Source organism: Hemitrygon akajei, chromosome 18 (genome assembly GCF_048418815.1).
Source record: "Hemitrygon akajei chromosome 18, sHemAka1.3, whole genome shotgun sequence".
NCBI classification, from domain to species: Eukaryota; Metazoa; Chordata; class Chondrichthyes; order Myliobatiformes; family Dasyatidae; genus Hemitrygon; species Hemitrygon akajei.
Window position 1 is genome coordinate 8206979 of NC_133141.1, and position 26400 is coordinate 8233378.

At 39.5% G+C, this 26400-nt stretch overlaps 1 protein-coding gene across 8 annotated transcripts in view; it reads left to right on the forward strand.

The window, feature by feature from the left end:
• LOC140741054 (serine/threonine-protein kinase tousled-like 2) overlaps positions 1 to 26400 on the forward strand; it is a 162953-nt gene that overhangs the window by 123554 nt on the left and 12999 nt on the right. For all 8 annotated transcript variants that reach the window (XM_073070724.1, XM_073070723.1, XM_073070729.1 and 5 more), the window contains 5 exons: positions 5516 to 5605; positions 9775 to 9944; positions 11901 to 12039; positions 14381 to 14492; positions 15879 to 15986. In XM_073070724.1, coding sequence (XP_072926825.1) covers positions 5516 to 5605; positions 9775 to 9944; positions 11901 to 12039; positions 14381 to 14492; positions 15879 to 15986 — 619 coding nt within the window. The remainder of the gene's footprint in view (positions 1 to 5515; positions 5606 to 9774; positions 9945 to 11900; positions 12040 to 14380; positions 14493 to 15878; positions 15987 to 26400) is intronic.

Below are 26400 nucleotides of genomic sequence, written 5' to 3' on the forward strand. Positions count from 1 at the left end.
ATGAATTCTGATGTGTGAACTAGCAGAGCCTTATAATACATGAGAAAATCTGCAGATGATGGAAATCCAAAGTAGCGCACAAAATGCTGGAGGAACTCAGTAGGCCGCGATGAGGTCACAGTCAGGTTAGAGGAGCAGCACCTTGTATTCCATCTGGTTAGCCTCCAACCTGATGGCATGAATATCGATTTCTCCAACTTCCATTAGTTGTTTTCCCCCTCACCTTATCTCCTTGCCTGCAAATCGCCTCCCTCTGGTGCTCCTCCCACTTCCCTTTCTTCCATGGTCTTCTGTCCTCCATCCCATTATCTTTTTCATTAATGAACTTGCCAGCTCTGCATTCTCTCCTCCCCCCCCCCCCCCCCCCCCAACTTCCCGGTTTCACTATTACCTACCATCTTGTACTACTTCTACCCTTCCCTCCACTGTACTTTCTTTCAGGTCCTGATGAAAGGTCTCAGCCTAAAATATTGACTATTTGCTCTTTTCCATGGATGCTGCCTGGCCTGCTGAGTTCCTCCAGCATTTTGTGAGAGCCTTATAAAAACAAGGTTACATACAGTTGGGTATTAGACCAATACTTTGAGTTTTCTATTTTCTTGTTTTGCTATCCCTTCTAAAATCGATCCCCATAAAAATGTGACCTCTTAAATCTTTATTACCAACATGTTCATGGTTCTAACTCTCCTGTCTCTGATCTAATATTCATTGTCATTTCTAAGCTAACAGTGTTAAATCACACCCTCTCCTTTAATGCCTCTATCACATTCCTATCTTTCCTGCTGCCCTGTGGTTCTGAAAGCAATCTTTATCCAGTTCAACCTTGATGCCATTTCTTTTTTGTAATTTATTTTTTATTGAAGTTCATCATCAAACAAACATTTCCATAAGATGTATTTCAGATATATATATATATCATAGTCGTATATGCCACAAATCTCCACATAATATTTATCTGAGGTATACACTTATAGAAAAGAGAGGAAAGAAAGAACAAGCAAATGGAAAGAACTATGTACAAGTAGGGAGTGATTTTTTTTTTACAACATATTCATTGATTTGTGAGAATAAAATCAGACCTATGAGGTGTTATGTAGTTAAACCATTTTCCCAGTATAAATCAAATTGTTCCACCTTATGATTAATAGATGCTGTTATCTTCTCCACTTTGTAAATGTCCATTGTAATTTCCATCCATGCATTTAAAGTTGGGCTCTCCTGTGATAACCATTCCCTAGTAAGAGTCTTTTTACCAGCCACCAGCAGTATATTCATTAAATATTTATCTCTTTTCAAACATTCTTGAGGTATATACCCAAAATATATGGTCTTACTTTCGAAGGGTATTTCACATTTAAAGATGTCTTGTAGGACATTGTGTATCCCACTCCAATAGTCTTTGATAATGGGGCATTCCCAGAAAATATGATAATGGTTTGCATTTTGATCTCCACCATTTCTCCAGCAAACAGGGAGGTTACTATCATAATGGGATTTCTGAGAGGGTGTAATAAAATATCAAGTTTTTCCATCCAAACTCCCTCCATTTCTGTGAACTGGTACACTTCCATTGATAGCTCTATATTATTGTCCATTCTTCCTCAGATATAATTATCCCTCCTCCTTTCTCCCATTTTGTTTTAATGTATTAAGTCGAATGTATTTAAAATTTGACAAACCCTTATACATGCTTGAAATTATTCTACTACTGTTATCTGAATTATATGTTTTTCTAAATAGCTCTATCAAACATGTTCTTGCCTTGGTTACATTTTTAACTGTCCTATTAACATATTGTCGCATCTGTAAATACCGATAAAAGTCTTGATTTTCTAATGAGTGTTTCTCTGTAAGCATTTCAAAACTGAACAGTGTTCCTTCTTTCATTATATTGCAAAGAACTGTTATTCCTTTAGCTGTCCAGTCCTTAAATCTAGCATCCGGTTTGTTCGGCATAAAATCCGAGTCATATGCACACCATTTGAGAATTGCAATATTTCCCTCTAGTTTATTCTTTTATAATAGTTTTCCATATTTCACCCATGGGTTATCAATAGTATTTATGTACCTTTGTAGGTTGTTGTCAGCCAAAATTGCCTGTATGGGGATGGGAAGTATCCCCTCAATGTTTTCCCATTGAGCATCATATGATGGGTTGCACCAACATATCACAGTTCTCAACTGTGCTGCAAAATAATAATCTCTAAGAGAAGGTAGGCCCCATCCCCCCTTTTCCTTGGCTAATTGCAAAGCTTTGAGACAAACTCTAGGCCTTTTACCTTGCCAAATATATCTTGATAACATTTTGTTCCATTCATTGAATTGATTTTGATTAATCTCTATTGGTAGGGTTTGAAAGAGATATAATAGTCTGGGCAGTATATTCATTTTAATGGATTCAATCCTTGAACTGAGACGAAAAAAAAGGAATTAGGTTCCATCTTGTTATATCTTCCTTAATTTTAGGCTGATAATTGCATTCTGATAATTTTGCCAAATCTTTTGGCATAATGATGCCCAAATATTTGAAAGACTCTGTTTGCCATGCCCAGGAATATCTACTTGCAATTTCTCTTGGTGAGCTATAGTTATATGAAAGTAATTGGGTTTTATCTATGTTGATCTTGTATCCTGATAATTGACCATATTGTTCAAAGGATTGCATTAATTTAGGTAAAGAGTATGTTAGTTGCCCTAGATAGGTCAAAATGTCATCCGTGTAACAGGCTAATTTATGTTCTGTTCCTTTAATAGTAATTCCCCTGATATCTTCATTTTGTCTGATGTATTGAGCTAATGGTTCCAGATATAATGCAAAGAGTAGCGGTGACCATGCACAACCCTGTCTTTGATGCCATTTCTGACCCATGTTCAGTCTTTTTTTAAAAGTCGTGTGTTCATGAGATCTGCTTCCTGTTATCTTGTTCATAATTTACATAAGCTTTTGACCACTGTTTCCCTACATGAGATGCCTTCTAGTTGGTGCTACTGATTGTTCCCATTCCTCCATTATTGTTTCCCACATTTTCCAAAACCCCACAGTCTGATTAGTTCAATTTCAAGTTGAATTGTCATTCAACCATACATGAATACCCATGAATATAGCCAAATGAAAAGGCATTGCTCTGTTCCTGTTTTGGTCTTATCACACATTTGTAAAACAGTTTTGAGCTTTTCTTTTTTGCCAGTAATTTTTCATGCACCCTCTTTGCCTTTAAATGTCTTAATAATTTTATCTTGCAACATAAGCTATCTACATAAGGCAAACAAAAGGGAAAAGGCTTACCTGACCCTTGTGTTCCTTAACTAGATTGGGAATGCTCCTTTTTGAAAGATCTTTAGACCAAAAAACTACTTTCTCCTCCTTGGATACTTACCATGCCTCTGACACTGACACTTCATCCATCTGCTTCAGTGCACTTTTGCTAAATCACACTGCAACCTAGTGAAGTTGGCTGTAGCCTGATGTAAAATTGTTAGTACTGGTATGGCAATGCCCTTTGCCATAAATTTGCTGAATCTAGCCAAACTATGGTTACTGCTTTCAATTTGCTGTCTCGTATCCACACTTTTAACTCATCCACACTCTAAATCTTTTGATGTCAACTTCATGTTGGCTTTGTTATATAATTAAGTTCTTGAATATAGTTTAAAGTTCCAAGTAAATTTATTATTAAAGTGTTGTATATTACCATATGCTACCTTGAGATTCATTTTCTGGCAGGCATCTACAGGAAATAAAAATGGAATAGAATTTTACCACTACTATACATAGACAAAGAAGACGAACTATGCAAATAAAAGTAATACTGAGAACATGAGTTATAAACTGTTCTTGTAAGTGAGCTTGTAGAACATATTGGTAGTGAATGAAGTTATCCAAGCCGGTTCAGGAGCCTGATAGTTGTAGGGTTAAGAATGACTCTTAAACATTTAGTATTGTCTCAGCCACCATTGATGTTTATGTAACTAAAATCGCCCACAATTATGGCCTTGTTTAGATCTTAGACATTTGCCCACAAGTTTAATCTCCCTGAGATTAGGGAGTCCTGTAATTAGTGGTCCAGTAATATGTATTATGGTACACTCATGGCTTTCATCTACACTCAGTGGCCACTTTGTAAGGTACAGGTGTGAATCCAGGTGTGGTCTTCTGCTGTAGCCCATCTATTTCAAGGTTTGATGTGTTGCACATTCAGAAATGCTCTAGTGCACCCCTCTGTTGTAACGTGGTTATTTGAGTTATTGACATCTTCCTGTCAGCTTGATCCAATCTGGCCATTCTCCTCTGACCTCTCTCATTAACCAGGAGTTTTCACCCAGAGAATTGCCGCTCCCTGGATAATTTTTTGTTTCTCACACCATTCTCTGTAAACTCTACAGACCTGTGCGTGAAAATCCCAGAAAATCAGCCGATTCTAAGATATTCAAGCCATCCATCTGACACCAACAATCACTCCTTAGTAAAAATCACTTAGATAGTATTTCTTTGATGTTTGGTCTGGACAAAAACTGAGCCTCTTGACCATGTCTGCATGCTTTTTAGGTACTGAGTTGCTGCCACATGATTTGGCTGACTAGGTGTTTGTATTAACAAATAGGTGTATCTAATAAAGTTGCCACTGAGTGTAGATCCTGAACAGAAGATTTTGTTACTAACGTTCTGTGATTTTGTGATATTTTGTTTTTCCCACCCCTTCCCGCATTTCTCTACTGCCTTTTCAACTGTTCTATTGTATAAGGGATCACGATTAAGCAAAGTGCCTTTATCCACACAGATTCCAACTACACAATCAGAAAATGGTGGTAGAACTTGTTTTCTGTTTTCTGCATTATGCCCATATTGGTGGTAATTCCTTCAGAGAAAATTGAGACTTTTTGAACTGTCCTGAATTTAGCTTGTTTGAATTGTAAGCTGTTTGGACAATAATCTATAAACTGTTTGAAAAGAAACCTATCTCCAGTTGTGTATTGCAGAATTATTGTAGGGATTCTCGCACGAGACTTCTTAAGCCAGGTCAAAAGGACATGCTGCACATTTCTTTGATCTAAATACCACAGCTGTTCACAATCTGGAATGCTGATGGATGCCAACTCTCATCATGTAGTATATACTTCAGTGGATGTTTGTCATAAATGTATATGCTCCAATGGTTCAGAAAACATTGTCAAATTTATGTGTGCTAGTTTTTTCCAGAAAATTATTTTGCACCTTTTTTACAAAAAATAAGCAACTGAACCATTGATTCTTTTAGTAAATTTAAGCAATGATGAAACTGCATAATTTACATTACTTTCCCATACCTCTGAATTTCTTTTTGTTACATTTCTTTTGGTTTGTCAGTTTAGCACATAGAGGGATTATATTATAGAGTTTACTTCCTGTTTCTTGATGCATACAATATCTCTAACAATGCAGTTCTGCAAAGTTATTTGTCACATTGGATCGATTTCATTTTATAACAGCATTCAGAGCAGATTATACATTGTCTAATGTTACTGATTTGGTTTGCAGACATGCTTGCAGAGAATATAGGATTCACAAGGAGTTGGATCACCCCAGGATAGTCCGACTCTACGATTATTTCTCGTTAGATACAGACTCGTAAGTTTTTACTTTCATTTAAACTGAGATTTAATAGAGCTGCAGTTGGGTAAGGGTGTTGCACTTACTGAATGTTGTTATTACCCCTTACACTTAAGACAGTAGCAATGTCAATTTTTTGGAATGTTATACATACCTTTTTAAACAGAAAGATATGAATAATTCCCCTGTTGAATTGTCCTGTTGGCATGATTTACTAGGAATGTTCAAGAATGGCCTCATTCTCTACTTGTAAAAACAATTACGTTCTGTCAATATGAGAGAAGGAAATTTGCTTCCTGTAACAGTTAGTGTTGCTAGCTCCCAGCTTCATTGTAGGCTTGATCTTGACGTCAGGTGCTGAACGTTCTCTCCATGAGCACGAGTTTACTGTAGCTGCTCTGGTTTCCTTCAACATCCCAAAGATGTGCTAGTATGTAAATGGCAACTGCAAATTATTCCTTGGTGTCTGTTAATAAGAATCAAAAGGGGACTGATAGACATGTGAGATGGGGGCAAGGGAGGAATAGGAGCAACAGGAATTGGCTTTTTGGGGGTTGGTGTGAACCTAGTGGGCTGAGTGATGCCCCCCTTCATTTCCCATTCCTGTTTTCTCCCTCTCAACTTATCTCCTTACTTGTCCATCACCTCCCGCTGATGCTCCTCCCCTTCACTGTCTTCCATGGTTTTTACCCTCTCCTATCAGATTCCTCCCTTCTTCAGATCTTTATCTCTTTCACCATTCAACTTCCCAACTCTTTACTTCGTCCCTCCCCCTTTCCTGGCTTCACCTATCACCTACCACCTTGTACTTCCTTCTCTTCCCCCAGCACCTCACTCTGATATTTTAACTTTCTTTCCAGTCCTGATGAAAGGTCTCGGCCTGAAAAGTTGACTGTTTATTTTTTTCCATCAATGTTGCCTGGTCTGCAGAGTTCCTCTAGCATTTTGTGTGTGTTGAATGATGGCCTGTGTTATTTCTTGGCGTAAAAAGTTAAAGTATGTGCATGAAGCAGACTTGCAGTAGAAATAAAATCCGGAAAGTTGCACCTTTTCTAAAAAAAATTATTCAGTCAGACATTTTTTGACAAGGCTATTTGATCCAGTAGATATTTTGATGATGTCATAGATGGTGGCATTTCAGTTGTCTTGAAATCAAGTTAGTTTATTGCCTTGCAATCAGATATGCAATTGGGTTAAAAACATTCCTTAACCTCAGGAATAAGGTACAGCTTATGAGCTTCAGGACTCATACCACCAGGTTCAGGAACAGTTATTACCCCTCAACAATCTGACTCTTGAACCAGAGGAGATAGCTTCACTCAACTTCACTTGCTCCATCATTGAACTGTTCCTACAACCAATGGACTCACTTTTGAGAACTTTTCATCTCATGTTCTCAATATTTATTGCTTATTTATTATTATTTTTTAAAAATCTTTTTGTTTGCAGTTTATTGTCTTTTGCACATTGGTTGAACACCCAAGTTGGTGTGGTCTCTCATTGATTCTATTATGGTTATTCTTTTATAGATTTATTGAGTATGCCCCCAAGCAAATGAATCTCAAGGTTGTATATGGTGTCATATTTGTACTTTAATAATAAAATTATTTTGAAATGATACTTGCCTGAGATTTGATTAACCTGCTGGCTCCTTAATGGATCTGTTACGTACCCCATAACTGGGTGTCTGACCAGCAGAGAAAGAAGAATCCGTTGGAGTCTGGTGGTACCAAACTAAAGGTGTTTATTAGTAAACTACACAATACAATATCAAAAATGCAAATATACATATAAAACAAGTTAGCAGTAATAAACCTAAAAGTGTAGGAATAATAATAATCAATAATAAACAAGCTCTATCGATGTCTAGGGGTAAATGAATTGTCATAGGAAAGTATAGAGTTCAGTTCATAAATGCTGAAGTAGTTATGGTTGTTGTATTGAAATAGAGAGAGAGCGAGAGGTAACAACTACAGCTGCGGCAAACCTATTTCTTTCTTAATCCGTCGTGTCGTTGTGGCCATTCAGTTATGACCCCTCTGTTCTTCAGCTAGACTGTTCTTCTGTGGTGGACTCGTCACTCTGGCATGAGTGGACACACACACAACTCCCCACCGGCCCTGCTGTAACACTGAGTTTTACTGACCGATCTCCTGGTTCGGTCTCTGAAGCCCCCACCTTTCTGTGGGTTCCCAACACTCAGTCAGTGTCCACTGGTGTGTCTGAAGGGTGTCTCTCCAGACCTGTCTTTTATCCCCACTCACGGGGTCTCAGCTATCCATCAACTCTGAATGACCGTGTCCATCAAATCAGGCCACTCCTGCTATCTCCTGAGAAATGTTAACGAGCAAAGTACAGTCCGTGTAGTGGAAGGTAAATAATCCAGGAAGAGTCATAATACAGTAAATCAACAGTTTCTCTCCCCCTCTTATCTGTAGCAGATGTTCTTGCCTGTGTTTCATATCTCTCTCTCTTGAGCAGCATAGCAACAGTAATAGTTTGTGGTTCTCAGGAGGGGGGTTGGGAATGGTTAACTCTGCACCCCATTTCCATCAGGTCTGTTCATCACTCATAACAGATCGTTGAAGGAAACTTACTGTTGTGGAATCTGTTGGATTGATTCCAACATCTGCAGTCCCTTGTCTCCATCGAGTATTCCAAATTGGTTTAGAGTTCCATGATGTTTAACACATTACTCTGAAAAATATAGATGATGAGAGCATTTGAAAAAACATTGTGCTGACATTATTGTTTAAACGTCTGCTAAGTCTCCATTGACTTGGTTACTGACAGCTGTAAAAGGACAAATTGCCATGTTATTTGTTGAAGTTTAAGCTATCTGCTTTAAGGTTCTTTGTCAAATTGGCAAAAATTGCAAAATTTGTTGAATTTCAGAGGTGCCGTAGTTATTGTATATTAAGCATTCCCTGAAAAGGGGGCTTAGGACAGCTTCCAGTTTTGTGGTAGAACAAAGGGATGTGAGAGTACAGATATATAATTTCTTGAAAGTGGTGTCATGGGTAGATAGAGTGGCAAAGAGCCAATTGGGCCTTCATAAATCAATGTATTGAGTACAGGAGTTGGGATGTTGAATTGTATTAGATGTTGGAGTTGGATAAGAAGTTGGAGTGTACAATTCAGGAAAGATATCAATACGATTGAAAGAGTGCAGAGAAAATTTACAAGGATGTTCCCAGGACTTGAGGACCCGAATTATAGGGAAAGATTGAGTATGTTAGGACTGTATTTTGTAGAGCAAAGGAGAACAAGGGGAGATTTGATAGAGGTACACAAAATTATGAATAGTATAGATAGGGTAAATACAAACAGTCTTTTTCCACTGAGGTTGGGTGAAAACTAGAGGTCATGGGTTAAGGGTGAAAAGTGGTTTATTTAAGAGGAACCTGTGGGGGATGTACCTCACACTGAGGGTGGTGAGTGTGTGTCATGAGCTGCTAGTGCAAGTGCTGGGTTGAGGGTTTGATTTCAACATTCAAGAGAAATTTGGATAAATACATGGATAGGAGAGGCATGGAGGGCTATGGGCCAGGTGCAGGTCGATGGGCCTGAGCAGATTAATCGTTTTGCTGGGCTAGATGGGCAGAAAGGCCTGTTTCTGTCCTGTAGTCTTCTGCTTAATAACATTGAAGTAGTTTAATTTCTATGGGAAAACTCCACCCAACACCATTATTTTCAGCCTTGATAAATGTGCCTTCCCAATTTTGCTGAAGTTTGCAAAGTTTCTTACTCCCCAGAGATATTTCAAAGATAACCAAGCCAGGCACATGATCATTCATTTCAGCTGAGAGGTAAAGCTTGTGCGAGGAGAGAGGAAACAGATTGAAGGTCTTATAATTCCATAGCTGTACTGTTTGCTGAGTGTTTTTCAAGCATTATCCAGACTCTGATAAGTTTAATAAATTCAGACTTTGAATGCATATCTCATTGATCACAGTAGAAAATGAGCAGTTCGATAGATGTGTTATCCTTGTGGATAAAGCTCAGATGTAAGGGAATGGGAAATAATGGAAAATTTGTTGTGACTTCCCATGCCAAATAATGCCTCATCTTCTATACTGAGTTGGATCCAACTAATTCCAAGTGGAAAATGCAAATAGATAAAATATTTTCATTGTGTTTAAAAAGGAAGACTTGTGATGAAATGATGTACTGATCTCATTCCTCAGGTTTTGTACTGTGTTGGAGTACTGTGAAGGCAACGACTTAGATTTCTACCTAAAACAACACAAGTTAATGTCCGAAAAAGAGGGCCGCTCCATTATCATGCAGGTAGTCAATGCCCTGAAATATCTGAATGAGATCAAGCCCCCCATCATCCACTATGACCTCAAGCCAGGTGTGTATTTCTGCTGAAGGTTAATATTGGCATAGTAGCAGAATGTAACTGGGGAAATTAGCTGTTTGTTCTATTTAAATGTCAGTATTGCAGCGAGTTGTATAATTATAAAGGGTTCCTAATATTTGAAGAAAACTTTTTGTTGAGCTTTATAGAAATAAATGTTGGCAAAAGTTAATACTTTTTACGATTGCTTTCTATAATTACTTTCTTGAGGTTCCCTGCTGATGTAATTTCTAAAATAAGCCCAAGTTGTACAATTCTGCAATATTTTGTACTCCTTGATGTCCAATGCAAATGATTATAAAAGGCTTCAACTGGAACTGTTTTATTCTAGTATTGTAATAATTGCAAGACTCGTGGAAAGACGAGGGTGATGGTGGTGAGGGAAGTTAATGGGGTGAGGTTTTATTTCAAAGTCAGTTTATTCCTATCCTTATAACTCAGATGGCCTAGAGCCATTTCTGATGGACATTTGAGCTGTCTTATGCTGATAACTTTAATGGAGTGGGTTGTGATGTTTCTGGTAATGTGTTGGAATTTGCTTGTTCCCATGATGGAGTTGTAAAGAAAAACTGAAAAGGGTGGGCCTGCAATCATTGGAATTCAGAACAAGAGATAACCTTATTGAAATGTTGTTGGTTTATGAACATACAAATAAAGGAGCAAGATTCATGATTCAGAAAGTTCTATTGAGAAAAGTTAGAAGAGAACATAGCCCATGGTGATTGAATTGGGTGAGAGGAGGTGCAAGATCCTGGGGAGTCTCGATACATATAGAAAAGATGCTTTCTCTTATAAAAGGCTGTGAAACTGGGATCTTTTGTTTGCAAATAAGAAGTGGCCCATTTGAGGCAATTTTATTTTCCACACAGTTGTGAATCTTTAAGGTGGAAGAAAGATATTGAATATTTATAAGGCAGAGGTAGATAAGGTTAGGTTTAGGGTTATGGATGAGAAGTGAGCAGACAGGAATGCAGAGTTAAAGTTGTAAAAGGTTTTATTAAATTGGGGATAGGCTTGAGGAGCCAAGGGACCACCTCCTGCTCATTTGTATGTTCATAAAGTCCTGAGATTGTCTCTTGTTCATTAAGCTTTCATTATTGGAATCTACTTAATGAATCTTTTCTAAATTGTGTCCAATATAAATCTGTCCTTCCAAAATCAACTGCAGTATGGTCTCACCAAGTGCCCTATAAACTTATGACAAAAATGTGCCATTTATCCTGTATATTTCATTCCTGTCAACTTAATTAATGACATCTTTCTAGTTATTTGATGTACCTACATTGTGGCTATCTGTGATTCATGTGCTGTGTTGAAATTCAGATGAATAAATAATTTGAAATGTATTACAGAATCCAATCCCCAATCACCTGCCTTAACCATGAATTTGTACCCACACCAAAACAATGATCCAAATGTAACGTGCATGTGTGACTAAAGATTTTCCTTGCTACTTCACAGTTCGAGGGTCTTTATCCTATAAAATATGAACGGAAACAAACTCTGGGAAGGATCATTGAACCTTTACAAATTAGAATTTCATAACACGGATACATTTATATTTAATGTGTAGAGAAAAGTTGTGAGTCATCTTATGAATTTGAACACCTATGACTGATTTTACAGAGTTTGAAATTTAAATTTAATCTTTGGCTTCTCAAGCGTATTTGTCATTTTTCAGATTATGTTGCAGGTATTATATTTAAAAAGGTTTAAAATTAATTTCAGAAGGAATGGGTTTGTGTGATGTGTGAATGGAGAATGTCATTGTGGTTATACATTATGTCTCTTGTAAAGTATTGCGGGCCAGTTTTCAATGGCTGTACTCAATGCACAATAAATAGGGTGTTTTTGAATTTTAAATGTATACTGTCTTAGCATGATGCTGCAGCTTTGTTAGGACTTGGAGAAACAATTTGTGATCATGTGTGGAATTTCATGCTTTCACAGGTAACATTCTGCTGGTGAATGGAACAGCATGTGGAGAAATAAAAATCACAGATTTTGGATTATCTAAAATCATGGATGATGATAGCTACAATTCAGTGGATGGAATGGAACTCACGTCACAGGGAGCAGGCACATATTGGTGAGATTCCATGGGTGTACTAACTGGCTTTTTTTCACATAAGCTCAAGTGTTTCTAGCAGAAGCCTATTAGGTTGAAATATAATGTAAATAGTTGTGATTTTTGTTTTTTGTTGAGCATGAAATATCACTTGCATGTTGCAATCACCCTTCACGTGACACTGTCTGTTCCAACATGAACCATGGCATTAGACATCAAAGCTTGTGCTATGCCAAGTTAAAGCCCAAATAAATCAAACTAAATTGTTGTTGAGGATTAGTTGACTTCATGTTGGCCTTCTCTTTTTGTCTTTAAAAAAAACTTGAAAAATGTTGTAAGCATTTGATTTGACTTGATTTGAGATGAGGTGCTCAGTACCAATCTGGACTGTGATTTTAAACACAAGATACATGTGACTCCAGCTTAGACTGGACACTTCTCACATTTGACTTCTGTGTTCATTTGGTGCCAGGTACTTCAGAAGAGCTGAACATGGGCTACTGAAGACACACAAAGGAATAGCTGAAAACTAAGTCAAATTTTTGAGCTTGGGCCCTCATTGTATAAAGTGTACTTCAGAGAAGTAACTCCTGGGCAAGCTCAAAGGAGGAGTGTTTTGAATCTTAAATCCTGGGCTTCTTCAGTAAACCTTGAGCAACGCACAAATGCTGGAGAAATTCAGCAGGTCAGGCAGCATCCGAGGAGGGGAATAAACAGTCAATGTTTTGGGCTGAGACTCTTCATCAGGACAGGAATGAAAGGGGGAACAAGCCACAATAGAAAGGTGGGGGAGTGCAGGGTGTACAAGCTGGCAGGTCATAGCTGAAATCGGGTAAGGTGGATGGGGAATAGGGGAGCATTAAGTGAGAAGCTTGGAGGTGATGGATGGAAAGTTTAAAAAGGGCTGAAGAAGGAGGAATCTGATTGGAGAGGGCAGTGAACCATGGGAGAAATGGAGGGAGGTGATGGCAGGTGAGGATAAGGGATAAGAGGGGAGCCAGAATAGGAAATCAAAAAAGAAATGTGGAAGAGAGATTACCAGAGGTTAATGAATTCAATGTTCATGTCATAAGGTTGGAGGCTACCCAGAGGGAGTATGTTGAAATGCTGAGTTCCTTCAGCATTTGTGTGTTGCTCTGGATTTCCAGCATCTGCAGAATCTCTTGTGTTTATGAGCAATAAATTTTGTTAAACATTTAGCAGAAAACTTCTTTTGTTTCAGTGGTAGGGTTGAATTTCGAGAATAGTGAATAGGTTGCCAAGCAAGTAGGCTTCAGAGGTTAGTGCCTTAGTATCCTGCGGTGAGCGTCTCACCTCCTGAATACTAACACCTCATGGTTGAAAGAGCCATGTTGCATCCAGTTTCCTCAGTTTTACTCTCTCACTCATCATGTCTCTCAGCTGAGTTTTGTTTCAGCATTCTCTTAAATTTGGTATTTGTAGCTGTGACTGTATCCTGCTCCCACGGTTCCAGCATTTTTCTCCCACCTGCTCTCATTCATCTTCCTCTCTTTACACTCCTTCGACAGATCAGCTGTGGTTTAATGAGCATCATTTCCCTCTGCTAGACTGTGCCAAAAACAATCGACATATGGCCAGTCTCAGTCTCTACCCTATCAGATGTTCCCTTTGCTTAGTTGAGCAGACATTCAGCACTGGATGCTCATGATAGTTATCAAATTTTGAGCAATGTGTAGGATTTAAATAGATGTGTACGTGTCTAGGTAAAGTGGACATTGTGTAAGTGTGTGTACACAATTTAGGACAATGCAGTTGTACATTACTTTGCATAGGATACGTACTTTGTACTGTATGTGTGCAATATAAGCAGAGGTGCAGTTAATAGGTGGCTTTCAAATAGGTGTGTAACAGGCAATGTGTATATAGTTTGTAAGTGTAGGAGTGTATTTGGAAATGAGGGTTGGTATGTGTGTTAGTGCATTGACCACTTCGTACCTACATTGTACGTACAATGAGCAATTTATGTAAAATGTTAAATAAAGGTGCTTTTATTTTTAATTTTGTCTTTGTATGAATAGTAATGAGTCTGGGACAGTTAGACATTTGTCACCAGCAATTACTGAGCTTTAATGATTTTTTGAGGATGAAATAGTATGAAGCTCGCTAAAATTTAGGACACAATGAATTTAGCTTTTGGCTGCTTCCCCTAACACACCAAAGTCATGTTTTGATCCCATTTGCTCTTTAGATGAAAAACTATTGTCTCTTGGTATTTAAAGTCTATTCTCCTGTATTCTTTGTGTTCTTCCATAGTAGTCATTTAGTACATTGAGCCTGTCTAATGTTGATATAATCGAAACAGAAATTGTAGCTTATTGTGCACTAACATTTCTCCTGTTAGGTATTTGCCTCCTGAGTGCTTCGTGGTTGGGAAAGAGCCTCCTAAGATATCCAATAAGGTCGATGTTTGGTCTGTGGGAGTTATATTCTATCAATGTCTATATGGGCGCAAGGTAACTTTTAGTTTTTTTTTAAAATGTTACACAGAAAGTACTTGGTATCTTATGAGTCAAGATAAAAACTGACTTTGAGTTCTGGGACTGTTATCACAAACTAGTTCTTTATACATTAAAGGATTCTTTGCATGCATGAAATGTAACATGGCTAAAACCTGAAGATGCATTACATAAATACAATCTTTATTCTTTTCCTTTCCTTCATTCCTTCCCTGCCTTTGCCTCCCCAGTACCTTACCCATATGATGGACATGTGCCAGCAAGTGCCCTTTGTTAAACGCACACCTGTGCCCAAGAATATTGTATCAGTGTAATACACAGCAAAGCCAGTATCTACAAGTAGTGTGCCTGATCTTAACAATACAATGGCATTGTGACTGCCAATAGAGTTTCTATTGCCTAGTGTTAATGTGGCCCTGGAATTGGTCCTTGATCCCAGAGGACTTGGTGCTAGGTCAAAATTTGTTGGACTTTGGGCAGTGGTGGATGCCATGGTTATGGTAAGGGGATTTAGGGTGAAGGTCAGATCACGCTTTAACTGCCTTGGTGCTTCTGGTCACTTGTACTTCCATTCCCTGGAATCTGCCTAGCGATGTTATCAGCCATTCCTTAGGGTGTCACTGCCTTCCTGGGGATTCGTTTTGCAGGAAGTTTGCTACTTTGTGTTAAAGTTTGTTTGTCCAGTTGATTTTTTCTCTCTATTTAAATGAAGGAAGTCCCATGCCATTCAGAATTGTTGTTGGCTTTAAATTTATTTATTGAGATGCAGAGTGGAATAGGCCCTTCCAGCCCTTCATGCCACCCTGCAACACCCGATTTAACCCTAACCTAATCACAGGACAATTTACAATGACCAGTTAATCTACTAACTCATACAGTTTTGGACTTTGGGTGGAAACCAGAGCACCCGGAGAAAACCCGTGTGATTCATGGGGAGGACGTGCAGACCCCTTACAGATGACACCGGAACTGAACGCTATTACACTGTTGTAATAGTGTTGTGATGACTGCTACGCTGCTGTGGCACCCAACTCTCAGTAGGTCCTAGGTTCCCTTTGTCCTACTATGTATCACACTCCTTTGGTGCTAGCTTACTTTTCCCAATTAAATTCTTGTTGACACTTTGGTACCTGCTGAACCAGTCCATTGATCTGCCTGGAAGCCAGAATTTTCTTCCTTAGTCATACTGCCAATTTTAATATCAGTGACAAATTTCATTGTGGACCCTTCATTTATCTCTGATTGTTAATGTACTACAAAACTGCAAGGTGAGTTGTATTGAGATGTGCTGAGTCCCAAAAACACAGCCCTCAGAATGATAATTTAGTATTCAGACTTGCAGTTTTAATCTCTGATGTTCACCTCTCCCTCTCTGTTCCACAGCCATTTGGTCACAACCAGTCCCAACAGGACATTCTACAGGAAAACACGATTTTGAAAGCCACAGAGGTGCAGTTCCCTCAGAAGCCAGTGAACAGTGCAGAAGCGAAGGTGAGATTATACAGCCAAAGGTGTGCAACAACTATTAACAACATTGGTTTCAGGTCCCTTGTTTCTTGCATTTTATTATTTACTAAATAACCAATTTAAAATTTAGCCAGCAGTTTTGTTGCAATTGCAAGAATGATCCTGGGAATGAAAAGGTTAACATGAGGAGCATTTAATGGCTCTGGGCCTGTACTTGCTGTAATTTAGAAGAATGAGTGGGGTCTTATTGAAAAGCATACAGTAGATGGAGTGGAGAGGCTGTTTCTGATTGTGGGGGAGCACCAGAAGGACAACCTCAGAAGACGAGCACGTCCCTTTAAAACAGAAGAGGAGGAATTTCTTTAGCCAGAGGGTGGTGAATCTGTGGAATTCATTGTCATAAGATGGCAGTGGAGGCCAAGTCATTGGGTATATTTGAAGTGGAGGTTAATAGGTTCTTGATTAGCAAGGAAGTCAAAAGCTATGGCGAGAAGGTAGGAGAATAGGGTTGAGGGAGATAATAAATCAGTCATGATGGAATGGCAGAGCAGAGTTGATGGGGCAAATGGCCCAATTCTGATGCTGTGTCTTATGGTCGAAGTATCTTTAGCCTTGATGTAATGGGATGTGTGTGCTTGTGACCTTCTAGATGATGGTCTTTTTTTGTCCTGCAAAAGAGAATCCATTGAGTGCATCTCCTGCGCACACCTCAATAGCTGGATGCAGAAATAACTTTTTTAAGTACTGTTTCTTCCCTAATGCGGGGAGAGAGGGAAATAACTGCTGCAGAACAAAGAGAAAGTTTCACTGTAGTGGCTTTGAATTTGCCTGAGGAAAAATGCTCTGTTCTTAGCTCTTGTGCAAGGCCAAGTAGTTAATGGGCCATTCAACTTTTGAATAATTGAAACTGCAAATCTATCTTGAATTCAGTAGCTGCTTCATTTCTGGGTTCATATTCCTTAAAGTCCATATTGAAATCATTAATTTGCCTTATGGACTGCAGCAATTCAAATGGGCCCAGCAGCAACACAATGGCAGTTGGAAATGGCCAATAAAAGGCAGCCGTGCCAGGATAAACTTGTAATTTATCTCTGAGATAAATTTAAGAAATGTCAATTGTAATTTTCTTAAATATTTTAGTGCAAGTTGTGATTATTCAGTTAGAGGCATCATCTTTCATGTAGAGCTTTTTTTATTGACACCCGGACATATTCATTTCCAGAATGGAGCACTGAATAATAATTCAATCGGGATGGAGTAGTAGGTAAAGAGACTTGAAGAGGTGACACTTTGTAGTTTTTTGTTGAGTATGTCTGCTAAGTCATTGAAGAATCTATGGCGTGAGTGAAATATCTATAATGTTTTCCCCCATTTTGTCAGCTTCAAAGGTGTAATCACTAATGAAGTGTTTATATATTTTTGCTTGCTATTTCCAATTTTACCTTAACTGATAAATGTTACTGAACAATCTGATTTCATTTCAATTGAAAGGGGAGGAGGGAAAATCCTGTAGTTAGCCACTTATATGCACTTAGTCCAGACAATCTTATCCTTCTGCTGGAGACATCAGTTAGCAAGGGGCAAAGATGTCATTTAGGCACAGTTCAAATTCCTCCTCTGGTGGAATAGTGAGGAATGAATCCAAGATTATTTGGGATCAATGTAACTGACTTCAAGATTTAAAAGGCATTTGAACAGGTACTTGGAAGGGAAAAAAGTAGAGCGATATGGGCCTAATGTGAACATATGGGATTGGTGTAAACAGGCATCAAGATTGGCATGAGTGAGTTGAATAAAAGAGCCTCCCTCTCTGCCGTGCAGCTCTGACCTAAATGCCAATAATGTATAGTAAACCCAACAATTGAGAACGGTTTTGGGAAGAAATGATGAATGACCAAACATTAAGTGAAAAGGATGGATACAAATTAGTGTGACACAAGTATTAAAAATAAAAATGATCACTTTTCAGTGGTTTAATATGTATATAATTAGTGTAGAGCTATACTTGCCATTTTAGAAGGTAAATGTTCTGTTGGCCTTGATTATAAATGGGTTGAAGTACTCTTCAAGTCTTGCACATTTGCATAGGACTTTATAACCATATCTGGAGTTTTGTAGGCAAAGGAAGGTTATACTTGGATGTCCCTCTTTTATCCGTTACGCCACTAGAGTTTAGGGCAACAATAAAGGTCCTTCATCTCTAGTGTTGTTCATGGCTTCCTTCCTCGTGTCAGTAGCTTCCTCTGTTTTCACTACTGTCAGTAGTGCAAGTCCTGGGCGGAGACTCAGAAAAACCATCACACTCAGATGTAGAAGGATTCTTCATTGCTGTGTCTGTAACAATTCTGTTTACCAGTCAGGATTGTTAACCCTGAGCTGAACCCTCAAACCTAGAGGATCAGTGGGCCACTTTTAGTTTGTTCTCTACCCTTTGACCTGTTTGCCATGAGTGACCCTACCAAGAGCCAAAGCATAGAGCCCTGTCTCCAGCCAATGTAGCTCTCCTGGGTCATTGAAGCATGCAAGCCTCCAAACCACGACTAGGTTGCGGTCCTCTTGGAGGATACTTGAATGTGGTACAGTATTAATTAACTACAGCATTGGATCCTAAAATGAATTTGTTACTCTGAGGAGCAATTAAATAATATTGCCTTTTACTCATTGGAGTAAAACATGTGAGAGATCTCATTTAAGATGAATAAAGTTTTGGCAGACTCTTTTCTCAGTCTTGAATGAGGGAGCTGTATCTCAGGATAAGTATTCAGATTTAGGATGAGATGAAAAGATTTTTTTCCACTCATTAGGTTTTTGGAATTTTCTGGATCTCAGTTGTTGAATATATTCAATGATCAAAAGAGTTTTGTAAATAAAGACAAAATGATGTATTATTTTGCGGCAGATGAATTTGAGATGCAGGATCAGTCCAGACATTGGCAGAGCAGACTACAAGGTCACAAGGCCTACTGCCATTTCATTATTTTCTAAATAGGCACTTTTTAAAGATTGTCTGCTTGAAGATTAATTCTGGGTTAGTTTGTCACATGGTGTTATATCATCTGCACAACTGCTTTATTCTAAATATCACACTCTGGTCAGGTAGTTTAAATAGCCACATCTGAAATTATATAGGTTTTTGCACAATTTTACTGCATACATGATTGCCAGCATTTCTGCAGAGTGAAGTTAACTCTTTACCATTTTGATGCATTATTCTTTGGAACCCAGATGTATTTAATCCAGGTACTTTAATTCTTTGGGAATTAAATCTTGGATGGCTCAAGACCAATGGTTTGAGATGTGCCTATTTTAACGCAAGAAGCATCACAAACAAAGCGGATGAGCTTAGAGCGTGGATCAATACTTGGAGCTATGACGTTGTGGCCATTACAGAGACTTGGATGGTTCGGGGGCAGGAATGGGTACTTAGAGTGCCAGGCTTTAGATGTTTCAGGAAGGATAGGGAGGGAGGCAAAAGAGGTGGGGGCATGGCACTGCTGATCAGAGATAGTGTCACGGCTGCAGAAAAGGAGGAAGTAATGGAAGGGTTGTCCACTGAGTGTCTATGGGTGGAAGTTAGAAACAGGAAGGGGTCACTAGCTCTACTGGGTGTTTTTTATAGGCCACCCAATCGTAACAGGGACACCGAGGAGCAGATAGGGAGGCAGATTCTGGAACGGTGCAGTAATAACAGGGTTGTTGTGGGAGATCTTAATTTCCCAAATATTGATTGGCATCTCCCTAGAGCGAGGGGTTTAGATGGGGTGGAGTTTGTTAGGTGTGTTCAGAATGATTTCCTGACACAGTATGTAGATAAGCCTGCAAGAGGAGAGGCTGCACTTGATTTGGTATTGGGAAATGAACCTGGTCGGGTGTCAGGTCTCTCAGTGGGAGAGCATTTTGGCTAAGCAGGATGGAGCTTAAGAATGAAATTAGGAGAGCCAGAAGGGGCCATGAGAAGGCCTTGGCGAGCAGGATTAAGGAAAACCCCAAGGCATTCTACAAGTATGTGAAGAGCAAGAGGATAAGATGTGAAAGAATAGGACCAATCAAGTGTGACAGTGGAAAAGTATGTATGGAACCGAAGGAGACAGCAGAAGTACTTAATGAATAATTTGCTTCAGTATTCACTACAGAAAAAGATCTTGGTGATTGTAGGGATGACTTGCAGTAGATTGAAAAGTTTGAGCATATATGAGCATATTAAGAAAGAGGATGTGCTGGAGCTTTTGGAAAGCATCAAGTTGGATGAGTCTCTGGGACCATACGAGATGTGCCCCAGGCTACTGTGGGAGGTGAGGGAGGAGATTGCTGAGCCTCTGGCAATGATCTTTGCATCATCAATGAGGATGGGAGAGGTTCCAGAGGATTGGAGGGTTGCAGATGTTTGTTCCCTTAAAGAAAGGGAGTAGAGATAGCCCAGGAAATTATATACCAGTGAGTCTTAATTCAGTGTTTGGTAAGTTGATGGAGAAGATCCTGAGGCAGGATTTATGAACTTTTGGAGAGGCATAATATGATTAGGAATAGTCAGCATGGCTTTGTCAAAGGCAGGTTGTGCCTCACGAGCCTGATTGAATTTTTTGAGGATGTGACTAAACACATTGATGAAGGTAGAGCAGTAGATGTAGTGTATATGGATTTCAGCAAGACATTTGATAAGATACCCCATGCATGACTTATTAAGAAAGTAAGGAGGCATGGGATCCAAGGGGGTCTTGCTTTGTGGATCCAGAATTGGCTTGCCCTCAGAAGGCGAGTGGTTGTAGATGGGTCATATTCTCCATAGAGGTTGGTGAGCAGCAGTGTGCCTCAGGGATCTACTCTGGGACCCCTTCTCTTTGTGATTTTTTTATAAATGACCTGGATGAGGAAGTGGAGGGATGGGTGAGTAAATTTGCTGATGCCACAAAGGTTGGGGGTGTTGTGGATAGTGTGGAGGGCTGTCAGAGGTTACAGCAGGACATCGATAGGATGCAAAACTGGGCTGAGAAGTGGCAGATAGAGTTCAACCCAGATAAGTGTGGGGTAGTTCATTTTGGTAGGTCAAATATGATGGCAGAATATAGTATTAGTGGTAAGGCACTTGGCTGTGTGCAGGATCAGAGGGATCTTGGGGTTCGAGTCCATAGGACACTCAAAGCTGCTGCGCAGGTTGACTGTGGTTAAGAAGGCATATGGTGTATTGGCCATGCCTGGTCATCAACCATGGGATTGAGTTTAAGAGCCAAGAGGTAATGTTACAGTTATATTGGACCCTGGTCAGACCCCACTTGGAGTACTGTGCTCAATTTTGGTTGCCTCACTGCAGGAAGGATGTGGAATCCATAGAAAGGGTGCAGAGGAGATTTACAAGGATGTTGCCTGGATTGGGGAGCATGCCTTATGAGAATAGGTTAAGTGAACTCGGCGTTTTTTCCTTGGAACGGCAGAGAATGAGAGGTGACCTGATAGAGGTGTATGAGATGGTGAGAAGCATTGATTGTGTGGATGGTCAGAGGCTTTTTCCCAGGGCTGAAATGGTTGCCACAAGAGGACACAGGTTTAAGGTGCTGGGGAGTACGTACAGAAGAGATGTGAGGTGTAAGGTTTTTTTTAACACAGACAGTGGTGAGTGCGTGGAATGGGCTGCCGGTGACGGTGGTGGAGGCAGATACAATAGGGTCTTTTAAGAGACTACTGGATAGGTACATGGAGCTTTGAAAAATAGAAGGCTATGGGTAATCCTAGTTAATTTCAAAATCAAGTACATGTTTGGCACAACATTGTGGGCCGAAGAGCCTGTATTGTGCTGTAGGTTTTCTATGTTTCTGTGGACTCATTACGAAATTATGAGTAGTGAACACATTAAGTATAATCCTCTCTGCCTATTTGTAATGCTCTAAGATACCTGGATCAGTGAACACAGTATCACTTCTTGCTTAGCAATTTATTCTAGAAATTGTAGCTTGGCTGAGATGAGGTGAATGTGATCATGGGTCTGAACTTTAGACCTGCATTAGTGGAGATAAAAATGACCAGTTGTATAAAGTGTAGCTACACCTTTGGTGATTTGTATTAGTTATGGTCCAGTGTTGGCGCGTGGCCAAGTGGTTAAAGCTTTGGGCTAGCGATCTGAAGGTCGTTAATTTGAGCCTCAGCCGAGGCAGCATGTGTTTTTGTGAGCAAGGCACTTAACCACCCACTGCTCCTGCACCTTTATAGACCAGTGGTGGTGGTTGATGCAGTATGGGCAAGACAAGGATTCAGTAATTTATATTCCCTCCATGGACTACAGTTGGTTGCAGGAGGCAGAAGAGGAGCTTATGGGATTGCTTTGAGCTGGTGGCCTGGGCCATGTTCAAGGATGTGGATTCTGGATTCAGAGGATCTGAATGAATACACCACAGATGTCATGGACTTTATAAAGACAGTTGTGGACAAGTGTGTCCCCACAAAATCATTCCAAGTCTTCCCCAGCCAAAAGTCAGATGAACCATGAGATCTGCAATCTGTTGATTGCTAGATCCATGGCAACCAAGGAAAATCCATGGTACCCGGGTGCGATCTCCAGAAAGCCATTTCACCTATGAAGTGGCAGTTCTGGACCAAACTTGAATCACAGTGTTGCGAATGTGCCACAACTCTGAAGGGTACAAAGTAGCCCCCTCCTTTTTGAGAATCGCAAGATCGCTATTAATTCGGGTCTGGGACCCAGGAAATGAGAGAGAGACGTCCAGAATACACAGGGTTTGGAATGTGTCCTGGCCTCAGCAAGACAGAACCACTGATAATGGCTATTGTCTCTTGGAGACAGAATTGTGTATTGAGTACTGTACTATTCATTGAAGCCCTCAGGAGATGACCAGAGTGGGCTGGTTGAGGGATTGCATCATCCCAACCTGATTGACATCTGAGACCCCGTGAGTAAGGATAAAAGAGGGTCTGGGGAACAACCCCTTTAGATGCACCAGGAGAAACGTATGAGACTGGCGGGGACTTGTGTGTGTGTCCATCCTTGCCCGGATGACAAGTCTTCCACAGAACGGCCTCGCTAAAGGACGAATACGGATCAAGATCGGATAAAGGAAAGCCGGCAAGTTTCTAAAATCTGTCTCTCTCCAACCAAAGGCTGCAGCCTGAATGAACTGAGTGACTTATATTTCCATCGGACAATACATTTATCCCCTAGACAACGATAGAGCTATTTCTTATTGATTATTATTATTCCCGCACTTTTAGATTTAGTATTTGACGACGTATATTATCTGTATGTTTGCATTGATATTATTTTTGTGTATTTTTACTAATAAATACTGTTAAAAATAGTATCCTCAGACTTCAACGGACCTCTCTATCTTTGCTTGTAAGTGACCCAGTTACGGGGTTCGTAACAACAGAAGGATGCTCGACAGCTATGGCAGGGCTTGAATGCCATCACGCCTTACTAAGTAAAACCAAATGACATATGTAACAACAAGGTTTTGCTCTCAGGTGAGCTCAATGACTTTTATGCTCACTTTGACTGACAGAACATGGAGGCAACTTCACAAACTCCCACTGTCATTGGCCAAATCAAAGGCGGTGGTGAATCTGTATATAGGAGAGAAATTCAAAATCTGGCTGAGTGGTGCCATAACAACCTCTCACTCAATATCAACAAAACCAAAGAGCTGATTATTGACTTCAGGAGGTGGAAACTGGAGGTCCATGTGTCAGTCCTTATCAGGGGATCAGAGGTGGAGAAGGTCAGTAACTTTAAGTTCCTTGGCTTTATCATTTCAGAGGCTGTGTCCTGGATCCAGCACATTACAAAGAAGGCACAGCACCACTTCTACTTCCTTAGATGTTTGCCCAGGTATGGCATGCCATCTAAAATTTAACAAACTTCGACAGATGCACAGTGTAGAGTATATGGACTGGTTGCATCACGGCCTGGTATGGAAACACCAAGGAAACAACAGCAAATCCTACAAAAAGTAGTGGATATGGCCCAGTCTATCACGGTTAAAGCCCTCCCCATCATTAACCACATTTGCATAAAACGCTGTCACAGGAAAGCAATATCCATCATCAAAACCCCCACCGCCCAGGTCATGCTCTTGCCTCAATGCTGCCATCAGGAAGGATCCTGAACCAGAGGGGATAACTTCACTCAACCCAGCATTAAACTGATTCCACAACTAAACTGATTTTCACAGTTTGTCTTTTGTTTGTCCACCCTGTTGTGTGCAGTCTTTCATTAATTCTATTGTGTTTCTTTGCATTTACTGTGAATGCCCATAAGAAAATGAATTTCAGGGTAGTATATGGTGACATATATATACTTTGATAATAAATTTATTTGGAACTTTGCTCCTTGATATTGACAAAGGTTTCCAGAGAAGGGCATTTTCAGAATTGGTGCTGGCACCAGCAAGTATTGTTATGGCATATCAGATGCAATAAATTATGTCCTTTAGATCTGAACAATGGTAGCTTGGTGCCTTACTTGAACTTGGTGAGGTTAGCATTGCTTTGACCCACAAAACCTACAAATCATTGGCATATGTGTTGCATGTAGAATGGCTATTCTTATCTCCACATTATCACAGTAGCATAAATTGGTTGGGATGCATGTCCTGTTGTTTTGTATAAATAAAGGATCTTGGTAGTAGTTCAACTTCAGTGGAATAGTAGAATTTTATCTCTTGTGGAATAAACAGTTTAAAGAGCTGAACGAAAGGATGTCTTGCCAAGACCTGACATGTTTTTGGGCAAAATTAAATGAGTACATGTATTGTAGAACTGAAAGTCATGAGGCAGTTTTGCACTGGCAGGGGTAGTGTACACAGCAGTAGGAGTCAGTATTATTTCTGAAACAAATGGCTACGCCAACTTCCAGAAAGCAACTGATTAAGCTCAATCTTGGAGGTACCTATAGCAGAAACATTATTGCTAATAGTGGATCTAACCTCACTTGTTCTCTTTAGATCAATTGATTGTCCAGTTTCCATTCACAGGCTGCCCAGCAAAATCTTTACTGGCCATAAAGTCAAGTTCATGTACGATAGTGCAAGCATTGGCTACCTGGCACTTTCAAAATAGGTCTTGTGAATGAAATTGTTTTAATGGAATGTATCAGTACTGAAGAGAGAGTGGTTGACATTACTGCTGGAAAGTGAGCTTTGTATTTTTTCTAAATATGTAAATTAATAATTTTCTAAAACATACTAGAATATGTAATAAACTAATTGATAATTAGACAGTAAAGAAAATTGAAAAGTAGTTAAGGAAATACAATACCCATAAATGAATAGTTGCAAGATAAAATTGTTTAATTTCATCTTTGTCAGGTAGTGATAGGATCATTCAAGATAAAGGAGGGAACACATGACTGGAGGTGGAGGATGTGGCATGGTCTTAAATGAATATCCTCTAAATATTGCTGTAGTATTTACAAAGGAAAAGAAAGGGGATAGTGAGATCAGAGTGGAGCACGCTAATATCCTAGGGCAATTTGAGATTAAGGAAGAGTTGGTGTGTGGTCACTTGAAGAACATTAAAGCAGACAAGTCCCCAAGACCTAATGAAATATTCCCCAGATTATTGAGAGAGGTAAGCAATAAAATTGCAAGGGCCTTGACCAAGGTATTCATGTCAGGATTAAAATGTCTAATACCAGAGGCCATGCATTTAAAGTGAGGGGGGGGGGGGGAGTTAAAAGGTATCTGGAGCAATTTTTTAAAACATACTTTTGGGTACCTGGAATGTACTACCAGGGGTGGTAGTAGAGGCAAGTACAATAAAGGTGTTTAAGAGGCTCTTACACTGGCACATGAGTATGCAGAGAATGGAGGGATGTCGACTTTATGTAGTCAGAAGGGACTAGTTCAGTAGGCTTTTAATGAATAATTAGTTCAGCGCAACATTGTGGGTCAAAAAGCCTGTTCTATGCTGTTTTGTTAAATGCATGATTTTCAGATTGTAATTGTAAACAATGGACAATCAACTTTTTTGTAAAATAAATTAGCCATTAAAATTGTTTTTAATATTATTTATTAAATATCTTGAATGTTTCCTGTCAATGTAATCTGCTGCTAGTAAAGAATTTGGCAATTTTTACAGTGACAAAATAGGACATTCACTATTTTCAAAAGTCTAAATCTGTCTTCTCTCACAGTCCCTTTGCTGTAGAGTACCTTTAGTGACTGTCCTTGATCTCCAGACCTAGCTTCTGTAAAGCTATTTCATTTTCCAGACCCTTGAACAATAATTTTGCATATTTTGACCTGCAACAGAATAGTCACTCAACAGGCAGCCTTTCATGGTGTGAGGAGACATGGGGCAAAAAACAGTTACAGCCATCCAAGAACTAGTGTTAAATCTACATTCATTTCTGTGTAACCATTTCACCCCTACCTCTTGTTACCTGCCACAGTTCCTTGCCTCCAAATTCTCCTTTGCAGCCTCTATTTGATGC